The sequence below is a fragment of the Rhineura floridana genome, chromosome 21 (genome assembly GCF_030035675.1).
Source record: "Rhineura floridana isolate rRhiFlo1 chromosome 21, rRhiFlo1.hap2, whole genome shotgun sequence".
NCBI classification, from domain to species: domain Eukaryota; kingdom Metazoa; phylum Chordata; class Lepidosauria; order Squamata; family Rhineuridae; genus Rhineura; species Rhineura floridana.
The window spans coordinates 5,762,209-5,781,905 of NC_084500.1; the positions used below are offsets into that span (position 1 = coordinate 5,762,209).

The 19,697-nt window shown below is 46.2% G+C and overlaps 2 protein-coding genes across 3 annotated transcripts in view; one reads left to right on the forward strand and one right to left on the reverse strand.

Moving 5' to 3' along the window:
- The window catches only part of MYBBP1A (MYB binding protein 1a), an 81,894-nt gene extending 72,601 nt beyond the window's left edge, over positions 1 to 9,293 (reverse strand). Inside the window, exons 1-4 of the mRNA XM_061604594.1 lie at positions 8,868 to 9,293; positions 5,419 to 5,517; positions 2,905 to 2,988; positions 613 to 687 (exon numbers count right to left, since the gene is read on the reverse strand). Of these exons, the coding sequence (XP_061460578.1) occupies positions 613 to 687; positions 2,905 to 2,988; positions 5,419 to 5,517; positions 8,868 to 9,065 (456 nt within the window). The 5' untranslated portion in view covers positions 9,066 to 9,293. The remainder of the gene's footprint in view (positions 1 to 612; positions 688 to 2,904; positions 2,989 to 5,418; positions 5,518 to 8,867) is intronic.
- Positions 9,294 to 11,892: 2,599 nt separating this feature from the next.
- Positions 11,893 to 19,697, forward strand: part of EIF4H (eukaryotic translation initiation factor 4H) — a 28,806-nt gene continuing 21,001 nt past the window's right edge. The window contains exon 1 of one of the 2 annotated variants that reach the window (XM_061605532.1): positions 11,893 to 12,056. In XM_061605532.1, coding sequence (XP_061461516.1) covers positions 11,998 to 12,056 — 59 coding nt within the window. In that variant the 5' untranslated portion in view covers positions 11,893 to 11,997. The remainder of the gene's footprint in view (positions 12,057 to 19,697) is intronic. The other variant, XM_061605531.1, reaches the window with a different exon arrangement.

The following is a 19,697-nucleotide window of genomic DNA, read 5'->3' on the forward strand; positions in this document are numbered from 1 at the left end:
GTGTCTCCGGGCTTGAACCCTCGCCATCTCCATTTAGAACAGGGTGGGCAAACAGTGCCCCTCAACCTCTTTCCCAAAGGCCTCTGCAAGGCTCCAGTTTGGACCCCTGGCAAGAGCAATCCATCCTGCCCGCAGCAGTAACAGACGGAGAAATCAGGTGGGCCCTCCCATATCTGGCTCTGGTCCTGTCCATCCCAGCACGTACCCTACTGACAGTTTACCCCAGATGGGAAAAAAAGGATCTTGGATAGCAGGTGATGGTAAAGACCCCCCCCAAAAAAAACCTGTGTGAAGCCACTGCCCTGCAGAGTAGACATCACTGGGCTAGATGTGCCAGTGAATCAAGTTATCAAGTTTCTAGTCCATATGGATGCCAGGATAGGCTTGAAAGCGTGCGAGCAGCGTCAGAGAAAGGTGAGGGGGCTGATTTAGGATTTCCAGCAACAGCTGGAACTAAAGCTCCCGTGCAATGGGCTACTCAGAAACACAGCGCTCATCAGCATCATTTATGCAGATCAGAAAATGCAGCATTTACTTTTTAAAAAAATTATTCCCAGGGTTTGCACCAGGGATATGCAGTCCAGAAACATTCACAGTGGCATTTAGCCTTACCTTTGGAAGGCGTCCAGATTGGAAGAGAGCCAGTACTCCGAAGAAGTGTCCAAACAGAGCATTCCGGAAGAGTTTCTGCAACAAACAGGAAACCAACATAGAAAGGCCACTTGCTATGACAGGGCAAGGCAAACGCCCACCACTGGAATGTGCCAATGTGGGAATGCAGCCCTCAAAAAGGCTCCTGATCTGGATGACCCCCAAATCCTTCAACCTCTCTGATTGTCGGTCATCATGACATGGTCCTGGGTGGGTCAGACAAGAAGGATTTTCCACCCACCCCATTTCCATAGTCTTCACCCCTTCCCTTCTGCTGGCCGGACAGCCACAATCGCTTGCATACATCCCCCCACCACCTCTCCTTGACCACATTCACACCATACATATATTCCACTATTATCCCACAGTCCCAGCTTCCCCCAATGGATCATGGGAACTGTAGTTTACTAAGGGTGCTGAGAGGTGTTAGGAGACACACACACCCCAGACTCCATCAACTTCTGGAGGGATCACAGGTTCCCTACACCTAGTTTATACTAGCCACAGTTTGTTTAAAACAATGGCTGTTAACCTTTCTGGGGTCACAGACCCCTTTGAGAATCTGATTAAAACTGCAACCCCGCAGAAATAAATACATTTTATTTTATTGCATTGGGGGGGGGAATTGCTCCCAGTTTACAGACCCCCACAGCTCACCCATGGACTACAGATGAAGAACCCCTGGTTTAAAAGAAGCTAGCTTCATTGCCCTTGATTTGAAGTTGACCAGTGTGGTGTAATGGTTAGAGTGTTGGACTAGGGTCTGGGAGACTAGGGTTTGAAGCCCCACTCAGCCATGTGAAGCTCACTGCGGCCACATTCACACAACACATCGATTCCACTATTATTCCACTGTAAACAGTCATGGCTTCCACCAAAGAATCCTGGGAAGTGTAGTTTGTTAAGGATGCAGAGAATTGTTAGGAGACACCCCCCTCCCTTTTCTCCTCAGAGAGCTACAATTTCCAGAGTTCCCTAGGAAGAGGGACTGACTGTTAAACCATTCTGAGAATTGTAGCTCTGGAAAGGGAATAGGAGTCTCCTAACAACTCTCAGCACCTTCACAAACTACAGTTCCCCAGTTTCTTTGGGAGAAACTGTGACAGTTTAAAGCTGAATAATAGGGGAATCAATGTGGCCTGGGTGATCTCACATCTCTCAGCCTAACCTACCTCACAAGGTTGTTGTGTGGATAAAATGAGGAGCAGGAGAACCATGTATGCCACCCCTTAAACTCCCTTGGAGAAAAGTTGGGACATAAATGCAAGAAATCAACAAAAAGCAACAACTGACAATCGTTACTCGTTGTTGTTATGTGCCTTCAAGTCGATTATGAATTATGGTGACCCTATGAATTATGGTGACCCTATGAATCAGTGACCTCCAAGAGCATCTGTCATGAACCACCCTGATCTTGTAAGTTCAGGTCTGTGGCTTCCTTTATGGAATCAATCCATCTCTTGTTTGGCCTTCCTCTTTTTCTACTCCCTTCTGTTTTTCCCAGCAATATTGTCTTTTCTAGTGAATCATGTCTTCGCATTATGTGTCCAAAGTATAACTTTACAAGGCTTGTTTTATTGTTTTATATTATTATTTGTATTATTTTAAATTGTTTTTAGATTTTTAAGTGCCTTTTAAGGTTTTAAGGTTGTGCATAGTTTAATTGTATTTTAATTGTATGTTTTTTTATGTTTTTAACTACATGTAGTTCTATTTGTAAGCCGCCCTGAGTTCCAGTTTGGAAAAAGGGCAGGGTAAAAATAAAGTTTCAATCAAACTTCAGTTTCATCATTTTAGCTTCTAGTGACAGTTATGCTTTAATTTGTTCTAACACCCAATTATTTGTCTTTTTCGCAGTCCGTGGTATGCGCAAAGCTCTCCTCCAACACCACATTTCAAAGGAGTTGATTTTTCTCTTATCCGCTCTTTTCACTGTCCAACTTTCACATCCATACGTAGAGATCAGGAATACCATGAACGATCCTGACATTGGTGTTCAGTGATACCTCTTTGCATTTGAGGACCTTTTCTAGTTCTCTCATAGCTGCCCTCCCCAGTCAATCCCTGGGTTGGATGAAACGGAAAGCCATGGTTACTTAACAATAAACCCTTCTGATGTCCCGGCCAGGCGAGAGTAGGACATGGAAGGAAGGAAGGGACACAGCAGACCTGCAGAGTTGCTCCCACTGTAAAAGGAAATCCTGTTTATGGCGACCGCGAATGTTAAACTCAAAGCCCACCCAGTCCCCTCACCTTCTTGATGCTTCCAAGGTTGTATTTTTCTTTGATCTGGTCTAGGGCTTTGAGGAGGGGGATCTCCTCAAAAACCTGCAATACCTGGAGAGAGAGAAAAGAAGGGAACACCTGTGCATGCATATAAAGAGAAAGTGACGCAACAACTTTCTAGGGGGCGTTATATCAAGCTGCTCGTGTGACTTGAAGACAGTTATAAAGGTGGGGCGGGTGGTTAGGAACAGAGGGAAGGGCCTCATGCCGAGTTGAGCCATTGGTTCATCTAGCTCAGTATGGTCTACACTGACTGGTAGCAGCTCTCCGGGGTTTTGGGAAGGGGACATTCTCAGCCCTAAACTGCAGGTGCCAGGGATGGAACTTGGGACCTTCAGCAAGCAACGCAGATGCGCTACCACTGAGCTACGGCCCTCCCCTGGTTGAAGGACATGCGAGCTTGGTTCTGGTCCTGACCTCCCGGGCTTTTCAGCCCATGCTCAGAGGCACCCTGGTCCTTAATTCTTAGCATACGCCTGTCCAACTGGGCTGAGAGTTTTGCACCTGGCTCTGGTTAGCGGGCCTCAGGATTTGAGTGAAAAACCAAACAGCCCCCGCAAGCCTGAAATCTGACGGCCCCCTGGCTTAGACTAGTGCAGCCTTTCCTCTGCAAAGCACGGCTCTGCACCATTGGCCCCTCTCACCTCCGTCCAGCACCCTACAAAGTCATGCACTGTTCCTACCACATGACGTCCCTTTTTCAATCCCTACAACAGTCTGGGAGCTCGCCCCAGCCAAACCACAGGCACTAAGACAAAAACAAACCTTGGTGACAGCTCATGGCTTCGTTGAAGCAAGAGAAGCCACAAGCCTGGGGTCAGATGCAACATCAAGCCAAACCATGGCTTGGCTCCCAGTTGTTAATCAGGGCTTAACCATGATGGGATCCTTCAGTCTTGGTTCTATTTGCTGTTGGTTTTATTTATTTTATTTATTATTTAATTTGTATCCTGCCCTTCCTCCCAGCAGGAGCCAAGGGTGGCAAACAATGCGCTAAAAACAGTTTCCAATCTATTAGTTCATATTTTTATTAGTCTGCTGTTGGTTCACGTCATCATTAAGCACTGATTAGCGTATGCAAATATCTAATCACAGATAACATATATATTATTTTCTAAGTTACTTTACACTGTTGTAATTTCAAATATTATCTTTGCTTTATTGTCTGTGAGCTCATTATCTCGTAATACCCTTAAGCTTTGTGCATCAAGAACCCAGTGTATTTGTTTCCGTTACGGTTTTGAGTCTGCGGTTTTTCCCGTGGTCGTGCTTTGCTCCTTGTTCCCCTGGGTTCCTGCTGAGCAAATTGAACCAGGACGGAAGGATCCAATGAAGGCTGATGCATAGGCCAGACTTCGGCACAGTGTGCACCAGCGCCGACTGCAGCCCCTCATTAACACCAGAAGCACGGCGAGGAGTGAAGCATCCATGACTTTCTTACGGGACACCAGCAACACTTGCTCACTCATGCTAAGCCAACTGAGCTGTTGCCCTTTGCCTTCCTTCTTTCTATATTTTCTTTATTAATTTATGCTCGCATTTGTATCCCGCTCTTTCTCCTAGAAGGAACCCAGGGTGGCAAACAAAGAACAAAACCCTAAAAACCCATCAATTAAACACATCTTTAAAAAAAAACATATTGAAAAAGCAAGTCCAACACAGACGCGGACTGGGATAAGGTCTCCACTTAAAAGGCTTGTTGAAAGAGGAAAGCCTTCGGCAGGCGCCAAAAAGACAACAGAGACAGCACCTGCACAGAAGGGTCTCAAAGCCTCCTCTCCCACTCCATTCTGAAATCCTTCCTCAAAGCCTACAGTTTCCCATGAGACTTCCCCAACCAGATCAGCCTCACAGGTGGAAGGGCTCAGGTTCAACCTGTGGCATCTCCAGGTACGGCTAGGAACGCCTCTGCCTAAAAAACCTGCAAGGCCACTGCCAATCAGCGTAGACAGTATCAAGCTTGATCCATCGGCAATCTGACTCCTTATAAGGCAGCTATACTCCTAAACGTTGCTGAGACTACAACTCCCATCATCCCTGACCACTGAACATAGGTACCTAGGAAGAGCTTTGCCGGATCAGGCCAGTGGCCCATCTAGTCCAGCATCCCGTTCTCACAGTGCCCAGCCACATACCTCAATGGGAAGCCTGCAAGCAGGACCTGGGCGCAAGAGCAGGCTCCCCTTCTGTGCCTGCTACTATTCAGAAGCCTACAGTCTCTGACTATGGTGGCAGAGCACAGCCATCAGAGCTAGTAGCCACTGATAGCCTCCATTGGCGGTGGCTGATGGGAGTCATTGTCCAACATCTTCAGGACAGTAGGTTTGGGCGTCTGGCGTCTCTCACGTTGAAATCTACAGGGCTCTGCATATATATTAATGCTTTCTTTGCAAACTCCTCTGTGTAAAAGGTCTATTTTAAAAATAGCATTTCTCATTAGTAGTGTTACTTTAAATCCATGCTCCACTAGGGAACACCAACCTGAGCCAATGCCAAGCTGAATCCTGGGCGGGCTGCCTCTCGCGTTGCTCCCAATCCATCAATCAGGCGCTTCAAGGTGTACTTCAACAGTTCATCATCCTAAAATAAATTATTCAGATGTTCAGGCAGTATGATGGCTGCTCAGTTCCTTCTGGAGAGGCTCTATCAGATGATTTGGGCTGTTTTATCTCTCCCTCCCCTCCCCCTTGGTTCACTAGACAGTCGCTATTGAGAGCCAATGTGGTGCAATGGTTAGAGCACTGGACTAAGATCCGAGTTCAAATCCCACTCAGCCATGAAGCTTGCTGGATGGCCTTGGGCCATTCAGTGTCTCTATGCCAAACCTACCCTGCAGGGTTGTTGTGAGGATAAAATCAGGAGGGGGAGAACAACTCCTTGGAGGAAGGATGGGATATAAAGGTAATAATAAATAAAATAAAAATTCTGTTCCCCGAGATTGTATTTTATTATGGTCCTTGTTTGATCCTCATACTTGATGTTTCTTTCTTTGTTTCTGTATTATAACCTTTTGAACATACCAATAATATATCTATATCTATATATATATACACACACACACATTCTGCTGCTCAATTCAAAGGATTTTTAGCTGATCAATTTTTTTAAAGAAATGATTGATTTACCTAAAAAACCTCTTACCTTTCACGACCATACTCATAATCCTAACCACCACCCTCCAAAGCGGGACAACCCCCTTAAGGCTCCTTTCTAAACTCCTTGCAAGCACCCCCTTGTCACCCCCAACTCTCATCCATTCAGCCCCACGATCTGCTTTTTCTAACCCACAGCTCCATGCTTCAAATACCTGGCAATGCTAAGGGGACAGCACACCTCTGAGCGTGCTCAGAGTGCAATCCCAGCACCTAATGTGTAGATAATTTATTAATTGACTTACTTACTGTATGTCTCTCAAGCGTAACACAATCAAATCAAAATGCAGCACAAAAACGTATTATTTTTTTTTGTTTCCATTTGTTTGCAGCTCCCTGCCATATTTATAAGCAGCAAATTATTTATTTTTAAATTGTATAAACCTCTTTCCCTAACGAAATAGATGTGTGTGTGTTCATTACAAAGCTCCCTACAGGCTTCATGCAGCTTTATACACGCAGCGGATTTTCCAGCAAAGGCAACGTACGGAGTAGACCTTGGCAACTTCTCTTTCCTGAAAAGTTTGCCCACAAACACACACGGGTGACTGTCACCATATGCAGAATGTGCGAGCACCACAGGGAAGCTAGTCCGATGCCAGCATTACCCTAGGACTGCATCAGCCAGTTGACCCAGGGCCACTGGGAGGCTACATGCCCTGCCTCATCATGGCAAGAAGGAGATGAACCTGGCCCCATCCTCTGCCAGTGAAGGCATAGCTGCACAAGCACTTGCTGCTTTCCTCCTCCCTCCCTACTGCTTTTCTTTTTGTGTCATGCCTGTTAGTCCCTGTCTGCAGGCTTGTAATCTGTTTTTTATCTGTCTAGCCTTTGTAAAAATTTAGACCCTGTGATTCATAAGGTCGCCATAGCGTAAACTTGAAGGCACATAACAACAACATCGGATTATATGCAACTAAGTCATAATCAGAATAGACCCACCAAACCCGATAAACAAAGTCCACTGATTTCAAAGTGATTCCATTGCTTATGACTTATCTGTACCCTACATTTAAAGCACAATACCACGGTATACAGTCTTGGCTTCCCCAAAGAATCCTGGGAAGTGTAGTTTGTGAAGGGTGCTGAGAGTTGTTAGGAGGTTCCTATTCTCCTCCCCCAGAGCTACAATTCCCGGAGTACCCCAAGAAGAAATATTGATTGTTAAATCACTCTAGCAGCTGCAGCTCTGTGAAGGGAATAGGGGTCTCCTCATAACTCTCAGCACCCTGAACAAACTACACTTCCCAGGATTCTTTGGGGGAAGCTATAACTTTAAAGTGGTATGATACTATTTTAAATGTAAGGTGTGGATTTGCCATTTGTGGACACAGTAATTACAAACTCAGGATTGTATTCAGAGATCATCTTACCCCTTACGTAGTCAATCACTGTGCTCTGCAGATGAGGGCCTCCTGCAGATACCATCTTATCAGGAGGTCCGTTCCACACAACATAGGAAGCGATCCTTTAGTGTTGTGGCACCGACACAACTGGAATTCCCTCCCCTTAAATACTAAACAGGCACTAGACCATCCTCTTTCAACAAGCCTTTTAAGTAGAGACCTTATCCCAGTCTGTGTTGGAATTGTTTTTTAATATGTTTTTAAAGCTGGTGTTTTTTTAAAGGATGTTTTTAAACCTGTTATTTTGTTTTAATATGTTTTTAAAAGTTTTTAATGTTGTTTTTAAATATTAAATGTTTTTAATATTGTTTTAATATTTTTTTAAAGCTGGTGTGGTGTTAATATGTTTTAAACTCCTTTGTTTTTAAGATGTTTTAGAAAGCTTTTGGTGGTTTTGTTTGCAGCCCTGGGCTCCTTCTAGGAGGAAGGGAGGGGTATAAATTTAATAAATAATAAATAAGTTAAATAAATAAAAGTCCTACTCTGAGTAGACCCAGTGACATTAATGCCCCCAAGTTAGCCATGTCTATTAACTTCAGTGGGTCTACTCTGAGTTCGACTAGCAATGGATTTCACCCTAAGATCTTTGATTGGGGAGGAGGCTTTCAAAACAAAATCCTTTTAAAACCAGAAAAAGCATCATCTTTGCAAAACATGAATATATAGACTTGTATCTCAAAGCCATGAAACTCACTGGGTGACCTTGGGCCAGTCACTGCCTCTCAGCCTCAGAGGGAGGCAATGGTAAACCACCTCTGAATACCACTTACCATGAAAACCCTCTTCATAGGGTTGCGGTAAGTCAGAATCGACTTGAAGACAGTCCATTTCATTTTCCAGTTTTCAAGTTCTACATAGAATACATACAGTATACCACAGTGGGGAGGAGAGCCTGGCTGGGAGTCCAGAGTCTGTGAGTTCAAATCCCCACTCCTGTCTCCTGGGCGTTAAGGGCCAGTTAAAGATTACTCCATTGTAAGTGGCTCAGGGGTTACGTGCCCTGCCACCTGTGCAGCTGTGGTCAAGCTGCAGAGTCCCAAGGAGCCCAGTTGCCCCCCAGCTGGCAGTTGCCGACAAGGAAGGGGCTGGCTTGCGCAGCTGTGGCAAGGGGAGCAGGCCCTAGCCAGCTGAGGAGGACTAGCCTCAGGGGGAGGCAATGGGAAACCCTCTCTGAATACCGCTCACCCTGAAATCCCTATTCATGGGGTCACCATAAGTAGGGCTCGACTTGAAGGCAGTCCATTTCCATTTTCCAAGTTCTACATGCAATCAACACGCCCGCCTTAACTTTGCCCATTGGTTTAAATGGGTCTACTCTGAGGAAGGCTAGCACTGGCCACAACTCTTAAAAAGCAGATAGATACTCTCTTACTTTCTGGTTCTCTCGCAGGTAGCTCAGCAGTTCCTCCGTGGCCCTCAAGCGGATCTCCTGCTCCGGTTTGGCGATATCCCAGAAGAAGTCCAGAAACTGCCGGTTCTGGCCCAGGAGCCTGCCCGGGTGTGAGATCGGAGCCGGGGCGAGCGGCACCGCCGTCTCCCCTGGGTTGCCGTTGCTGCCATCCCCGGCCATGCTGGTGACAGCGCAGCAGAAAGGGACAACGGGGAGAAAAAAACACACGTGGGAAATGGGCCCCGGAGGACGCAGCAGCGGGCAGGGACACACGTGCGAACCTCCCCTTCCGGGTCAAGACTTCCGTCCAGGGCGCAAAGCCCTCGCCTGCCGCACGTGAAACTCTGGCCTGTGCATCACAGGAAGGAGTCGTCCAACAAATGGCTCCCTTGAGCAACTGCCCCCGCTCTTGGAGGCCCGGGTGGAGATGTGTGGCTGGGGCACACCTTTTAAACCTGGTGCCTTGGGGGAGCCTGCTTGGAAGCCTTAATTCAGGGAGGAGGAAATAATAATAACAATTACAATTTATTATTATTATTATTAATAATAATAATAATAATAATAATGTATTAACTGCTTTTTTAAAGATGTCTTCAAAGGTTTTTAAAAAATGTTTTTAAAGTTGTTTTGTTTTAATGTATTTTAAAGTCTGTTTTTATGATGTTTTAAAGTGTTTTAATGTTTTAAAGTGTTGGAGGAGAGCTTTGCGCATACCATGGACTGCGAAAAAGACAAAATTGGGTGTTAGAACAAATTAAACCAGAACTGTCACTGGAAGCTCAAATGATGAAACTGAGGTTATCATACTTTGGACACATCATAAGAAGACATGATTCACTAGAAAAGACAATAATGCTGGAAAAAACAGAAGGGAGTAGAAAAAGAGGAAGGCCAAATGAGCTGGATTGATTCTGTAAAGGAAGCCGCAGACCTGCATTTACAAGATCTGAACAGGGTGGTTCACGACAGATACTACTGGAGGTAGCCAATTCATAGGGTCACCATCAGTCGTAATCGACTTGAAGACTCATAACAACAACAAAATGTTCTTAGTGCTTTTGTTTGCTGCCCTGGGCTCCTGCTGGGAGGAAGGGTGGGATATATATCAAATAATAAATAAATAAGTAAATAAATAAATAAATAAATTTAATTAGTTGCTTGTTATCAAGGTCTCCAAGCGACTTCGATTTAGAAACATCCATAAATGCATTATGCTAGCGGTCCCCAAAGTGTTTTGTTTTCTCTCTCCCCACGGACTACTTGCAAATCGTTTCTTTCTTTCTTGCATTTCTAGCCCACTTTTCCTCCAAGGAGCTTAAGGTGGTGGGCGTGGCTCTCCCCCTCCTCCCTTTATACCCATGACAACCCTGTGAGGTAGGTTCAGCAGAGAGGCAGTGGCTGGCCCAAGGTTACACAGTGAGCTTCACCTGGCTCAGCAGGGATTCGAACCCTGGTCTCCCGGGAAGTAATGTAGTTGCAAATTCAGAAGTGCAGGGTCCCTTCATTATAGTCATAGCCTTACCACTCCCCCCCTTCTTTGCTGCTGGGTTGAGAATGAGATCCTTGGAGACGCCCCGAGGAGTCAATCAGCATGAAAAGGGAAAGTGTTAGCTCCTGAGATTAAACGAATAGGGTGATAAAATATACCCCTATTCAGAAGCATCGCTGCACGTGCTGGGCACAAGTCATATAGTACACTAAAATAAATAAATGTAAGACTTGAGAGAGAAGGACTGAAAACTACAGCCCAAGAATGATTGGCTGCAGAATACTGCTATACATAAGTGGGTGCGCTGTTTGCACGAAAAAAAAGGTCCAAAGCAATCCATGCTCAGCAAGGGCAACTGAAGATCTGTCATCTGTGTAAGAAAAAAGGGCCGAAAAACCGAGCTTGATTCTCAGAGGTGGCTATGAGCTGTAAAGCAGCTTATTTGTGAATGACTGTGACCAGGGCAGAATGGGTGGGTCCTGTTACCCCCTTTGTGGGCTTCCCATCTGCCTCTTCTTGACTAGATGGAACTTTTCCTGTGATACAACAGGGGTCTTGTTCTTATCAATCCATCATGCCTTAATTGCAGAGAGAAGCTTCCAATTTGCCAACAAACTCCTTGTGATCTTTTTAGGCGAAGCTTAGTTAGGAATGGAGCTCCCATGTTCAGAGGCACTGTACCTCAGAGTTGGGGACACAGGGACATAGGAAGCTGCCTTATAATGAGCCAGACCGTTGGTTCATCTAGCACCGTCTGGAAATGGCTCTCCGGGGTTTCAAAGAGAGAGTCTCTCCCAGCCTTATCCGGAGATGCTGGGGTTCTGCGTGCAAAACACACTCTATTGAGGAAGGGGTTGGGCTTGATGGCCTTATAGGCCCCTTCCAACTCTACTATTTTATGATCTGTTAGTGCTGCAGGGGCAGCTGGGTGACCTGTCTGTTGAGGCTTGCGCAAAATCTGGGCTGCACATCTCCTTAAAAAGGATACTGCATAGCTAGAAAATGTTGCAACCAAAACAATCAACCGCATGAAGCCATTCCTCTTATGAGGAAAACAGAGGAAGATCCCTTATACCCGTTGGTCCCTTTAAGCTCACTATGGAGCTAAATTGTCGTTCCCAGATGTTGCTGGACTACAGTTCCCATCATTCCTGACCGTTGGCCGTGCTGGCTGGGGCTGGTGGGAGTTGCAGGCCAGCAGGGACCCAATGGTTGGGAAAGGCTGCTCTACACTGACTTGCAACGCCTTTCCAGGGTTTCAGGCAGGGGATGGCAAGCATGTGCTTTAACTGTAGGTCAGAAAGGGATTTCTGCACCGCTTCCTTTCTCTTCCCCCCAAATTAGGGGTCAACTAGCAGGAGGAAAGCTTCACGTCCCACCCCCGCGCCTGTATGGCGCTGGATCATTTTGAACGCCTCTCCACACCCTTCCCCCACCCCCGCTTCTTTTTTAAGTCAGGCGCCCGCGAAGGCATCCTGGCGGGGCGCAAGCGCAGAGCGACGCCTCGCGTCAGGCACCGCGGAGGACAGCCCCTGGCCTTAGGCCCGCTATATAAGCGGCGCGGGGTCCTGCATCGCTCGCTCGCGCTTCGGGGGGGAGGCTGAGGCGGCGGCAGGAGCAGCAATGGCGGATTTCGACGCTTATGACGATCGGGCCTACAGCAGCTTCGGGGGCGGCCGCGGGTGAGCCGAGGCTTTGGGGGAGGCAGCCGCCGGGCCACTCTGGGCGAGCGAGGAGGCGAGGCGCGGCCCTGGGCCTGCCCCGGGGTGGGGTGGATTGTGATGCCGAGGGGGGAGGGATGTGGGGTGGGTGTGTTTTGAGGGAGCATCGTTTGCCTTTTGAAGTTGGATCTGACAGGGAAGGGGAGTTAAACAAGGGGGGGATCCGTGGGGTGTAAGTGGAGGTTGTGGGGGTGGCATAGTTCAGGCCTGGAGTGTCTCTTAATGGGGGTGTAAATGGAGGGGGAGGCGCGCTATGAAGGGAGAATAATCTGGGCTTTTAGGGGCGTTGATTTGGGATGTAAAAGGGGGATCTATGAAGGTGTAAATGATACTTGTGGGAAAGCGGTTCAGGTCTGGATGGTTTGGTGTTGGGGCTGCTGAGAGACGCTGTGCGTGGAGGGAACAATGTGCGTTTTAACTAATTTGTGGGGAATTGTGATGCCGGGGTGGGGGGGTCAGGGTATCTGTGTGTTTATTTTGAGGGAGCATCGTTTGCCTTTTGAAGGGAGCGAGTCGGTGCTGACAGAGGAGGTGGGTTAAGCAAGGGGGATCTATGGGATGTTATGGTTATGGGGAGTGGAATGGTTCAGGCCTGGAGTGTCTCTTAATGGGGGCGCGAAGAGAGAGGGGAGGAGAATAATCTTGGCCTTTACAGGATTAATTTGGGTTTTAAAAGGGGATCTATGAAGTCGTAAGTTAAAATTTATGGGGAAGCAGTTCGGGTCTGGATTGTTTGTTATGGGGGTGGTGAGAGAGTTTGTGGGGGGTAATCTGGATTTTTATTAGGGTTCACTAATTGAGAGGAGGGGGTGTATGGAAGTAAAGCTTAAGAAGGAATGGTTGGGGCCTGGAGTGGTTCTCAATGGGGGTGCAAAGAGAGAGGGGAGCCCATGGGGGATAATCTGGGCATTTATGGCGGTTAACTAGATTTTAAAAGGCACCTATGGAGGTGTAAGTAAAATTTATGGGGAAATGCTTCAAGTTTGCATTATTATTGGAGTGCTGACAGAGTTTGAGGGGGATAATCTGGATCTTTATTGGGGTTAATTAATTTAGAGGAAGAGGGATCCATGGGGTATAAATAAAGCTTTTAGGGGATTGTTCAGGCCAGGAATGTCTCTTAATGGGGGTTTTGTGAGAGGAGAGGCTATGGAGGAAGAACAATTTGGGCTTTTACTGAGTAAGTAATTATAAGAGAGACGTTGGGTTAAAAAATAGGGAAAGGGCTTGTAGAGTTTATGGGGGAAGGAGCTCGTACAAAGGGGTTGGGTCTGCAATTTCAGTTGTGTGGATTGGGGGGTTGTGGTCAATGGAAGGGGAGAGAAAATTGGGGTGAGTAGCTGTTGGCAAGGTAATAGGGAGGATCTATTGGTTATAAATAAAGCCTATAGAAAAGGGGCTCAGGCTTGGAACCTCAGGATCCATGGGGGTGAAGAATAAATCTTATAGGGAAAGCATTGAGGTCTGGAATGTCTCTTAGGGGTGGGTGCTGGGAGGTGGGGTGATGGTGCTGGAGGAGAGTAATTTGGGTGTTGATGGGGGTGAGTAGTATATGACGGGACGTAGGTTAAAGGGACATCTATAGGGTGTACGTGGAGCCGATGGGGAAGGGGCTCAGGCCTGGGATCTCTTGCATGGGTGGGGAAGGATTTGTAATCCTGTAGGAAGTGAGATTGAAATGGGGGTAGGTAGCATACACACCTAACACTAAACCATAACTGTAGGGGTGTTTATCGGTGGGGAGGGGATCTAGATATATTGACGAAACTGATGACTCCAGTGAGAACTGTGTGTGTTCTATAACAGAGAGAAGTTAAGAGGTGTAAATTCTTAATAACAAAGCGAGATGTGTGTAGTAGTTGTTGTTGTTATGTAATTTAGTGGCAGATGTGGGTGGGAGGGAAAGTTGGAGTGACTTGCCTGTAAGGTCACCATGTGAGTTTATGGCAGTGAAGAGATTTGAACCAGGGACTCGTTCATTTGCAGTGCCAGGCTAGCAGTTATTTTTAACCAAAGATGGATTCAGGAGCATATCTAGACTACGAATCTGCACTTTCAGAGGGAGTACAACCCCATCCAAAGCAGGCAACCAACCCACAGCACCTCCTTCTTGCTAGGATTCAGACTCAGTTTATTGGCCTGAGTCCGGGCACCAGTCAACGGTTTGCACAGTCTCTCCTGATTCAGATGGTATAGAGAAATAGAGCTGGGTTTCATCAGCGTACTACTGACACCTCACCTCATATCTCCCAATGACTGCTTGTAAGGGCTTTATATAGATGTTAAACAGCATCGGGGGCAAGATGGTATCCTGCGGCACCCCATAGTACAACTGCCAGGGGGCCGAAAGACAATCACCCAATCCTATTCTCTGAAAATGACCCTGGAGATAGGATCAGAACCACTGTAAAACAGTGCCTCCAATACCCATCTCACCAAATCAGCTCAGAAGGATACTGTGGTCAATGGTATCAAAAGCCGCCAAGAGATCAAGTAAGAATAACAGGGTTGCACTCCCCCTGTTTTCCTCCCAATAAAGGTCATCCATCAGGGCATCCAAGGCCAATTCAGTCCCATAACAAGCCTGAACTCAGATTGGAATGGGTCAAGATCATCTATTTCATTACTTGCAATTGCTACATCACAACCCTCTCAATCACCTTCCCTAAAAAGGGGATGTTTGCGATGAGGCAGTAGTTGTCGCAAACCAATGGGTCCAGGGTGGGTTTTTTCAGGAGCAGTCGAATCACCGTCTCTTTCAGGGCGGCTGGAACCACTTCCTCCTGCAATGATGCATTGACCATACCCTGGATCCACTTGGTCACACCCCCTTGGCAAGCTTTAATAAGCCAAGAAGGGCAAGGGTCAAGAGGACACATTGCTGGTCGCATCATCACAAGCACCTTGTCCACATCATCAGGCTGCATCAACTGAAACCGTTCCCAAGAAGTTGCAGCAGATGTTGCAGTGGACATCTCACTGGGGACTACAGTAGATGTGGATGGGGCATCAAGATTGCTGCGGAGGCAAGCAACTTTACCCTCAAAGTGCCTTGCAAACAATTCACAGGGTCTAAAACTCCATTTCCTGGAGTTATGTCAACAACCCTGACAATACGGAAAAGCTCCACTAGACAGTTATTTGACGGTGCAGGGTTCAATCTTGTCCCCCATACACTTTAACTTTTATATAAAGCTGGAGGAAGAGCCCATTGGGAGTCCGTTGCGGTTTTGTCAATATGTAGATGACGCCCAACTCTGTTTCTGTGTTCCATCTGAAACAGGTGAAGCAGAGTGTGGACTAGACTGATAACTGGTGGCATTAATAGGCTGGATGTGGGCCAGTAAATTGGAAGTGAATCCAGACAAGATGGAGGTGCTGTGGGTTCTTGAATCAAGATATTGGAGGGATGGTCTGTTCTGGATGGGGTTGCAGTTCCTTGAAAGGCAGATGCATAGCTTGCGTTAGTATTCAGTCTCCTATGTCACTTGAGGTCCAGTTTGCTTCATTGGCTAGGTACCTGTTTCCTGTTCTCTAGCTACGAACATTCCTGTTAGAGAAAGCCTGGCCACAGTAACCCATATTCTCAAACTCAAGCTGGATTATTGTAGCATGTTCTGTGTGGAGCTGCCCTCAAATGGTTCAAAGCCTGCAACTCATGCAGAATGCTGTGGCCAGGCCCATATAACACTGGCTTTAAAGGATCTGCTCTGGTGGCCAATTCATGTCACAATTTGAATACTATGAAATAAAAAGGCAATTAAAAATCAATATGATTATTTAATGCAGATATGCCCCAGACCAACTGAGTGAAGCTCACGGACCACAGTTTGGGAACTTAATAATAAATAGCATGTTTGAGCAGTGTACATAAAAAAAACCCGTACAGACAACAAACCAATGAAAGATCATCGTAAAACTGTTCAGACCCAAACACTACCTTAAAATGTCTGCTGGAAGAAAAACGTTGTGCACCTACAGTTCAGCCGAGGATGCCTGTCTAATCTCAGTTGAGAAGGACTCCGAGTGTTGTTGGACCCACAAAACTGAATGCATGCTCAAGTCCCAGTGCTACTCATGTGTTGCTTGTTGGTGTGGGAAGGGAACTTTTAGTACTTGGTGCTTATTCTTCAGTTTGATTTCACCAAAACAGGCAATGAGTACAATGTTGAATATTCTCTATCGTACACCAGATTCCATAGGCTCCAGCGAAGGCTCCTGAAAGCAATAGGAGGGCGCAATCCCTTGGAAAGGGGATGAACTGGTTACTGCTGCCTTTTGCAAAAGTGTTGATTCCTGTGGCTATAGTCGCCACATATTGTTTAATGACTGAAATGATCTGGGCAATCTGAAATACAGATGGGCTAATTTAAGCTTTTTAACGCTGCAGGGACTCAAGCCTGAAAGAGGTGTGCTTGTTTTCCAAAGACAACAAGGAGCACATCTCTGCATCTGTGTCAGAATTGTTTAATACGTTTTTTAATAATGTTTTTAACCCTTTTTAAAGTTGTTTTTTTTTTTAAAAAAATGTTTTAATGCTATCTTGTTTTAATGTATTATAAGATTTGTATTTATGATGTTTTAAAGTGTTTTAGTGCTTTGTTTGCCACCCTGGGCTCCTGCTGGGAGGAAGGGCGGGATACAAATGAAATAAAAAAATAAATGTTGATGGCCGCTTAACTAATATTGATAACTTTCTAGTTGTTTTCTAGTTCCTTAAGTTTGACTTTCAGTTACTCTCAAATGGTAGTGAATATAATTATATAGTAAAGTTACTGCCTCAGTGTCTGGGCTGGAAACAAGATTTTGGTCTGCAGTAAAATATTTTTATTCTGTTCTGGCAAACAGTGTGTCAGCCAGCTTTCAGCACTTATTACACAGGGAGTCCCATTTATTGTTGTGAGACAGGCGGTGACCATGAGGGCATGTTCAGCCTTGTTGAGCTCCCTTCCCAAAGACTTTTAGAGAAGTCTGTAGTCACACATAACATGAAGAAAGTGAATAGGATTTTTTTCTCACTCAGCACTAGAACGCACGGGCATCCAATGAAGCTGAATGTTTGAGGATTCAGGACAGACAAAAGAAAGTTCTTCTTTACACAGCGCGGAGTGAGACGATGGAATTTGCTCCCATGACAGGCAGTGATGGCCACCAACGTGGATGGCTTTGCAAGAGAATTAGGCAAATAAATGGAGGAGAGGGCTATCATTGCCTACTAGCCATGATGGCTATGCTGTGTGCCTCTTTAGTTGAAGCATTCATTCATCATCACTGACAATCACTCGTGGCCAAGTAAGATTGTCTCCCAAGATAATTTGGTTGGAAGACGCCTGTGAGTGAATTTGTTTTATGTGGGGAGATTGGCGCATGACGATCAACACACAATCTTGACAGAAAAAGGCTTTGATCCAGTGGCATGGATACCATGATGATTGGAAGTCTTTTATCTGCTGCAGCCTTCGTCCGCCTTCACAGGCGTTGTAACATACACATTGCTATCCTCCGCCTGTTCTGCCGTTGAGGGCTTTCTTGGTTCATTCTTTGTCTGGTTCCTCTCCCTTGACCTTACCGCCATGGGTGACCCTGCTGGGAGTACATGACTCCCGACGGCATCGCTCATAGTGTTCATTGGAACACGCACGCCCACTCACCACTACAAGGTGACGATCAAGCATGCTTCTGAATAGCAGTTGCGGGAAATCGCAAGAGGGCAGAGTGCTCCTACGCTCAGGTCCTGCTCGTGGGCTTCCTATTGGGGCATCTGGTTGGCCACTGGGAGAACAGGATGCTGGACTAGGTGGGCCATTGGCCTGATCCAGCAGGCTCTTCTTATTTTCTCATGTTAGGTTTGACTTGTGCTGAGCTTGTCATCATTTGCCTATCAGGCTAACTTTTTCGTTTTTTCTGGCTTTTCAGATATTTGGTTTTTATTTAACCCTGTATTCTTCGGCTTTACTATACTTTTAATAGACGTTTGCTTTTACTGTCATTTTATGCGATTGTAAACTGTCTGGAATCAGTTGCTGGCTGCCACTGACGGAAGTTCTAGCCCGAAACATCTGAATTGCACAAAGCTAGGCTAGGCATACATTTTTCAAAGGGGTGTCAGGCATGTCTCTTGAACCTTGTATTGCAAATGGGTGACTCAGATTTATCACCAGCTTTTCTAAGCTTTTTTAAAAATAAGGAGCCCATCAGAGTTGCAACACTTCTGCTGTACTGCTTTACTTATTCTCCCTAAATGGCATTGACTTCATAGCTGGCAGCTGTCCTTGCACTAATGAGAATTATGCTGGTTCCAGTAATATGCGGAGAGTGAAATATAGGCCATTTGCCTCAGCAAGTCTCAATCTAGGGTCAGCGGTTCACCTAGGCTAGGGCAGACCCTATGGGCATCTACACAAGCCTAGAGAGTGAGCTGAGAATCATAGAATGGAAGAACCTATAAGGCCAATCCCTTGCTTAAAGCAACCCCGAGAGGTGGCGGTCCAGCTGCCTCTTGAAGGCCTCCAGTGTTGGACAGCCCACCACCTCGCTACGTCACTGGTTTCTTTGTTGTACCTCTTGGTAACAGTTAGGACATTTTTCCTGATGTCCAGTTGAAATCTGGCTTCCTGTAGCTTGAGCCCATTATTCTGTGTCCTGCACTCTCTGGGGTGATCAAGCAGAGGTTCTGGCCCTCCTCTCTGTGACAGCACTCTTCAAGGACTTGAAAGGTTATCGTATCTCCCCTCTTCATTTCTACTTAAGGAGCATGAATCTTCCCAGATTGTCAGATGCTCTTGTGTTGCAGCGGTGATGGCTTAGTTAGGTTGTGGGTTCCTTTAGGTACGGTATTAGTACAGACGTGAGACAAGTTGTTTCTAAAAGCGTGTGTTGCAGGCTTGCAGTTGGGTTTTTGACAAGGATATGGAGTTCACCACGAGAAGCCATGCAGAAGAATTTTAAGTTTCATTGTAAAGTAGATGGTCTTTGGGGCACATTGTGCCCACTTGACATCATTCTAAACACCAGTTCCTCCAGGGTATATCAGGCAATCTGGCTTTTACTGCGTTCCCATTGACCTTGTAGTCTCTTGTCTGCCTTCATGGACAGCAGTGTCCATCCTTGGCCTCCTTCATAAATGGACTTGTATGCAGGTGGTCATAAGGAAACACGATGGGATTGGTGTGACAGAGGGAGTGTCTAAGTGGCTTGTGGTGTTGAGGCTGGCTCACCAGTCAAGTAGGTTGAACAGCAGTTCTAAATGTGTGCATAATGTACCATCTCTGTGGAGTGTCCTTATGAAAGCGGATGAATCAGTCACGGTGGGTTCATAAGGCAAAGTTGCCCTCCATGGAAACATGCCATCCCTTCAGAGGACTGTCTGGTGCTTGCATGTTCCATCAGTCTATTGCCTCTGTTAAGTGTAGTAAGGTCTACCAAGTCCAACCTATTTGCGCCTGGGTGAAGTGGAAAGGAAGACACAAAGCAAAAGTCAATTTCCTTAAGCGCTTTGCTGTCAGATTCCATAAGACACAACATGATTTGTCATGCTTTTAAAAACATAGTGCACTTATCCATGAGATCATGCTGCTGGGGTTAATATTATATTGAGGCGGG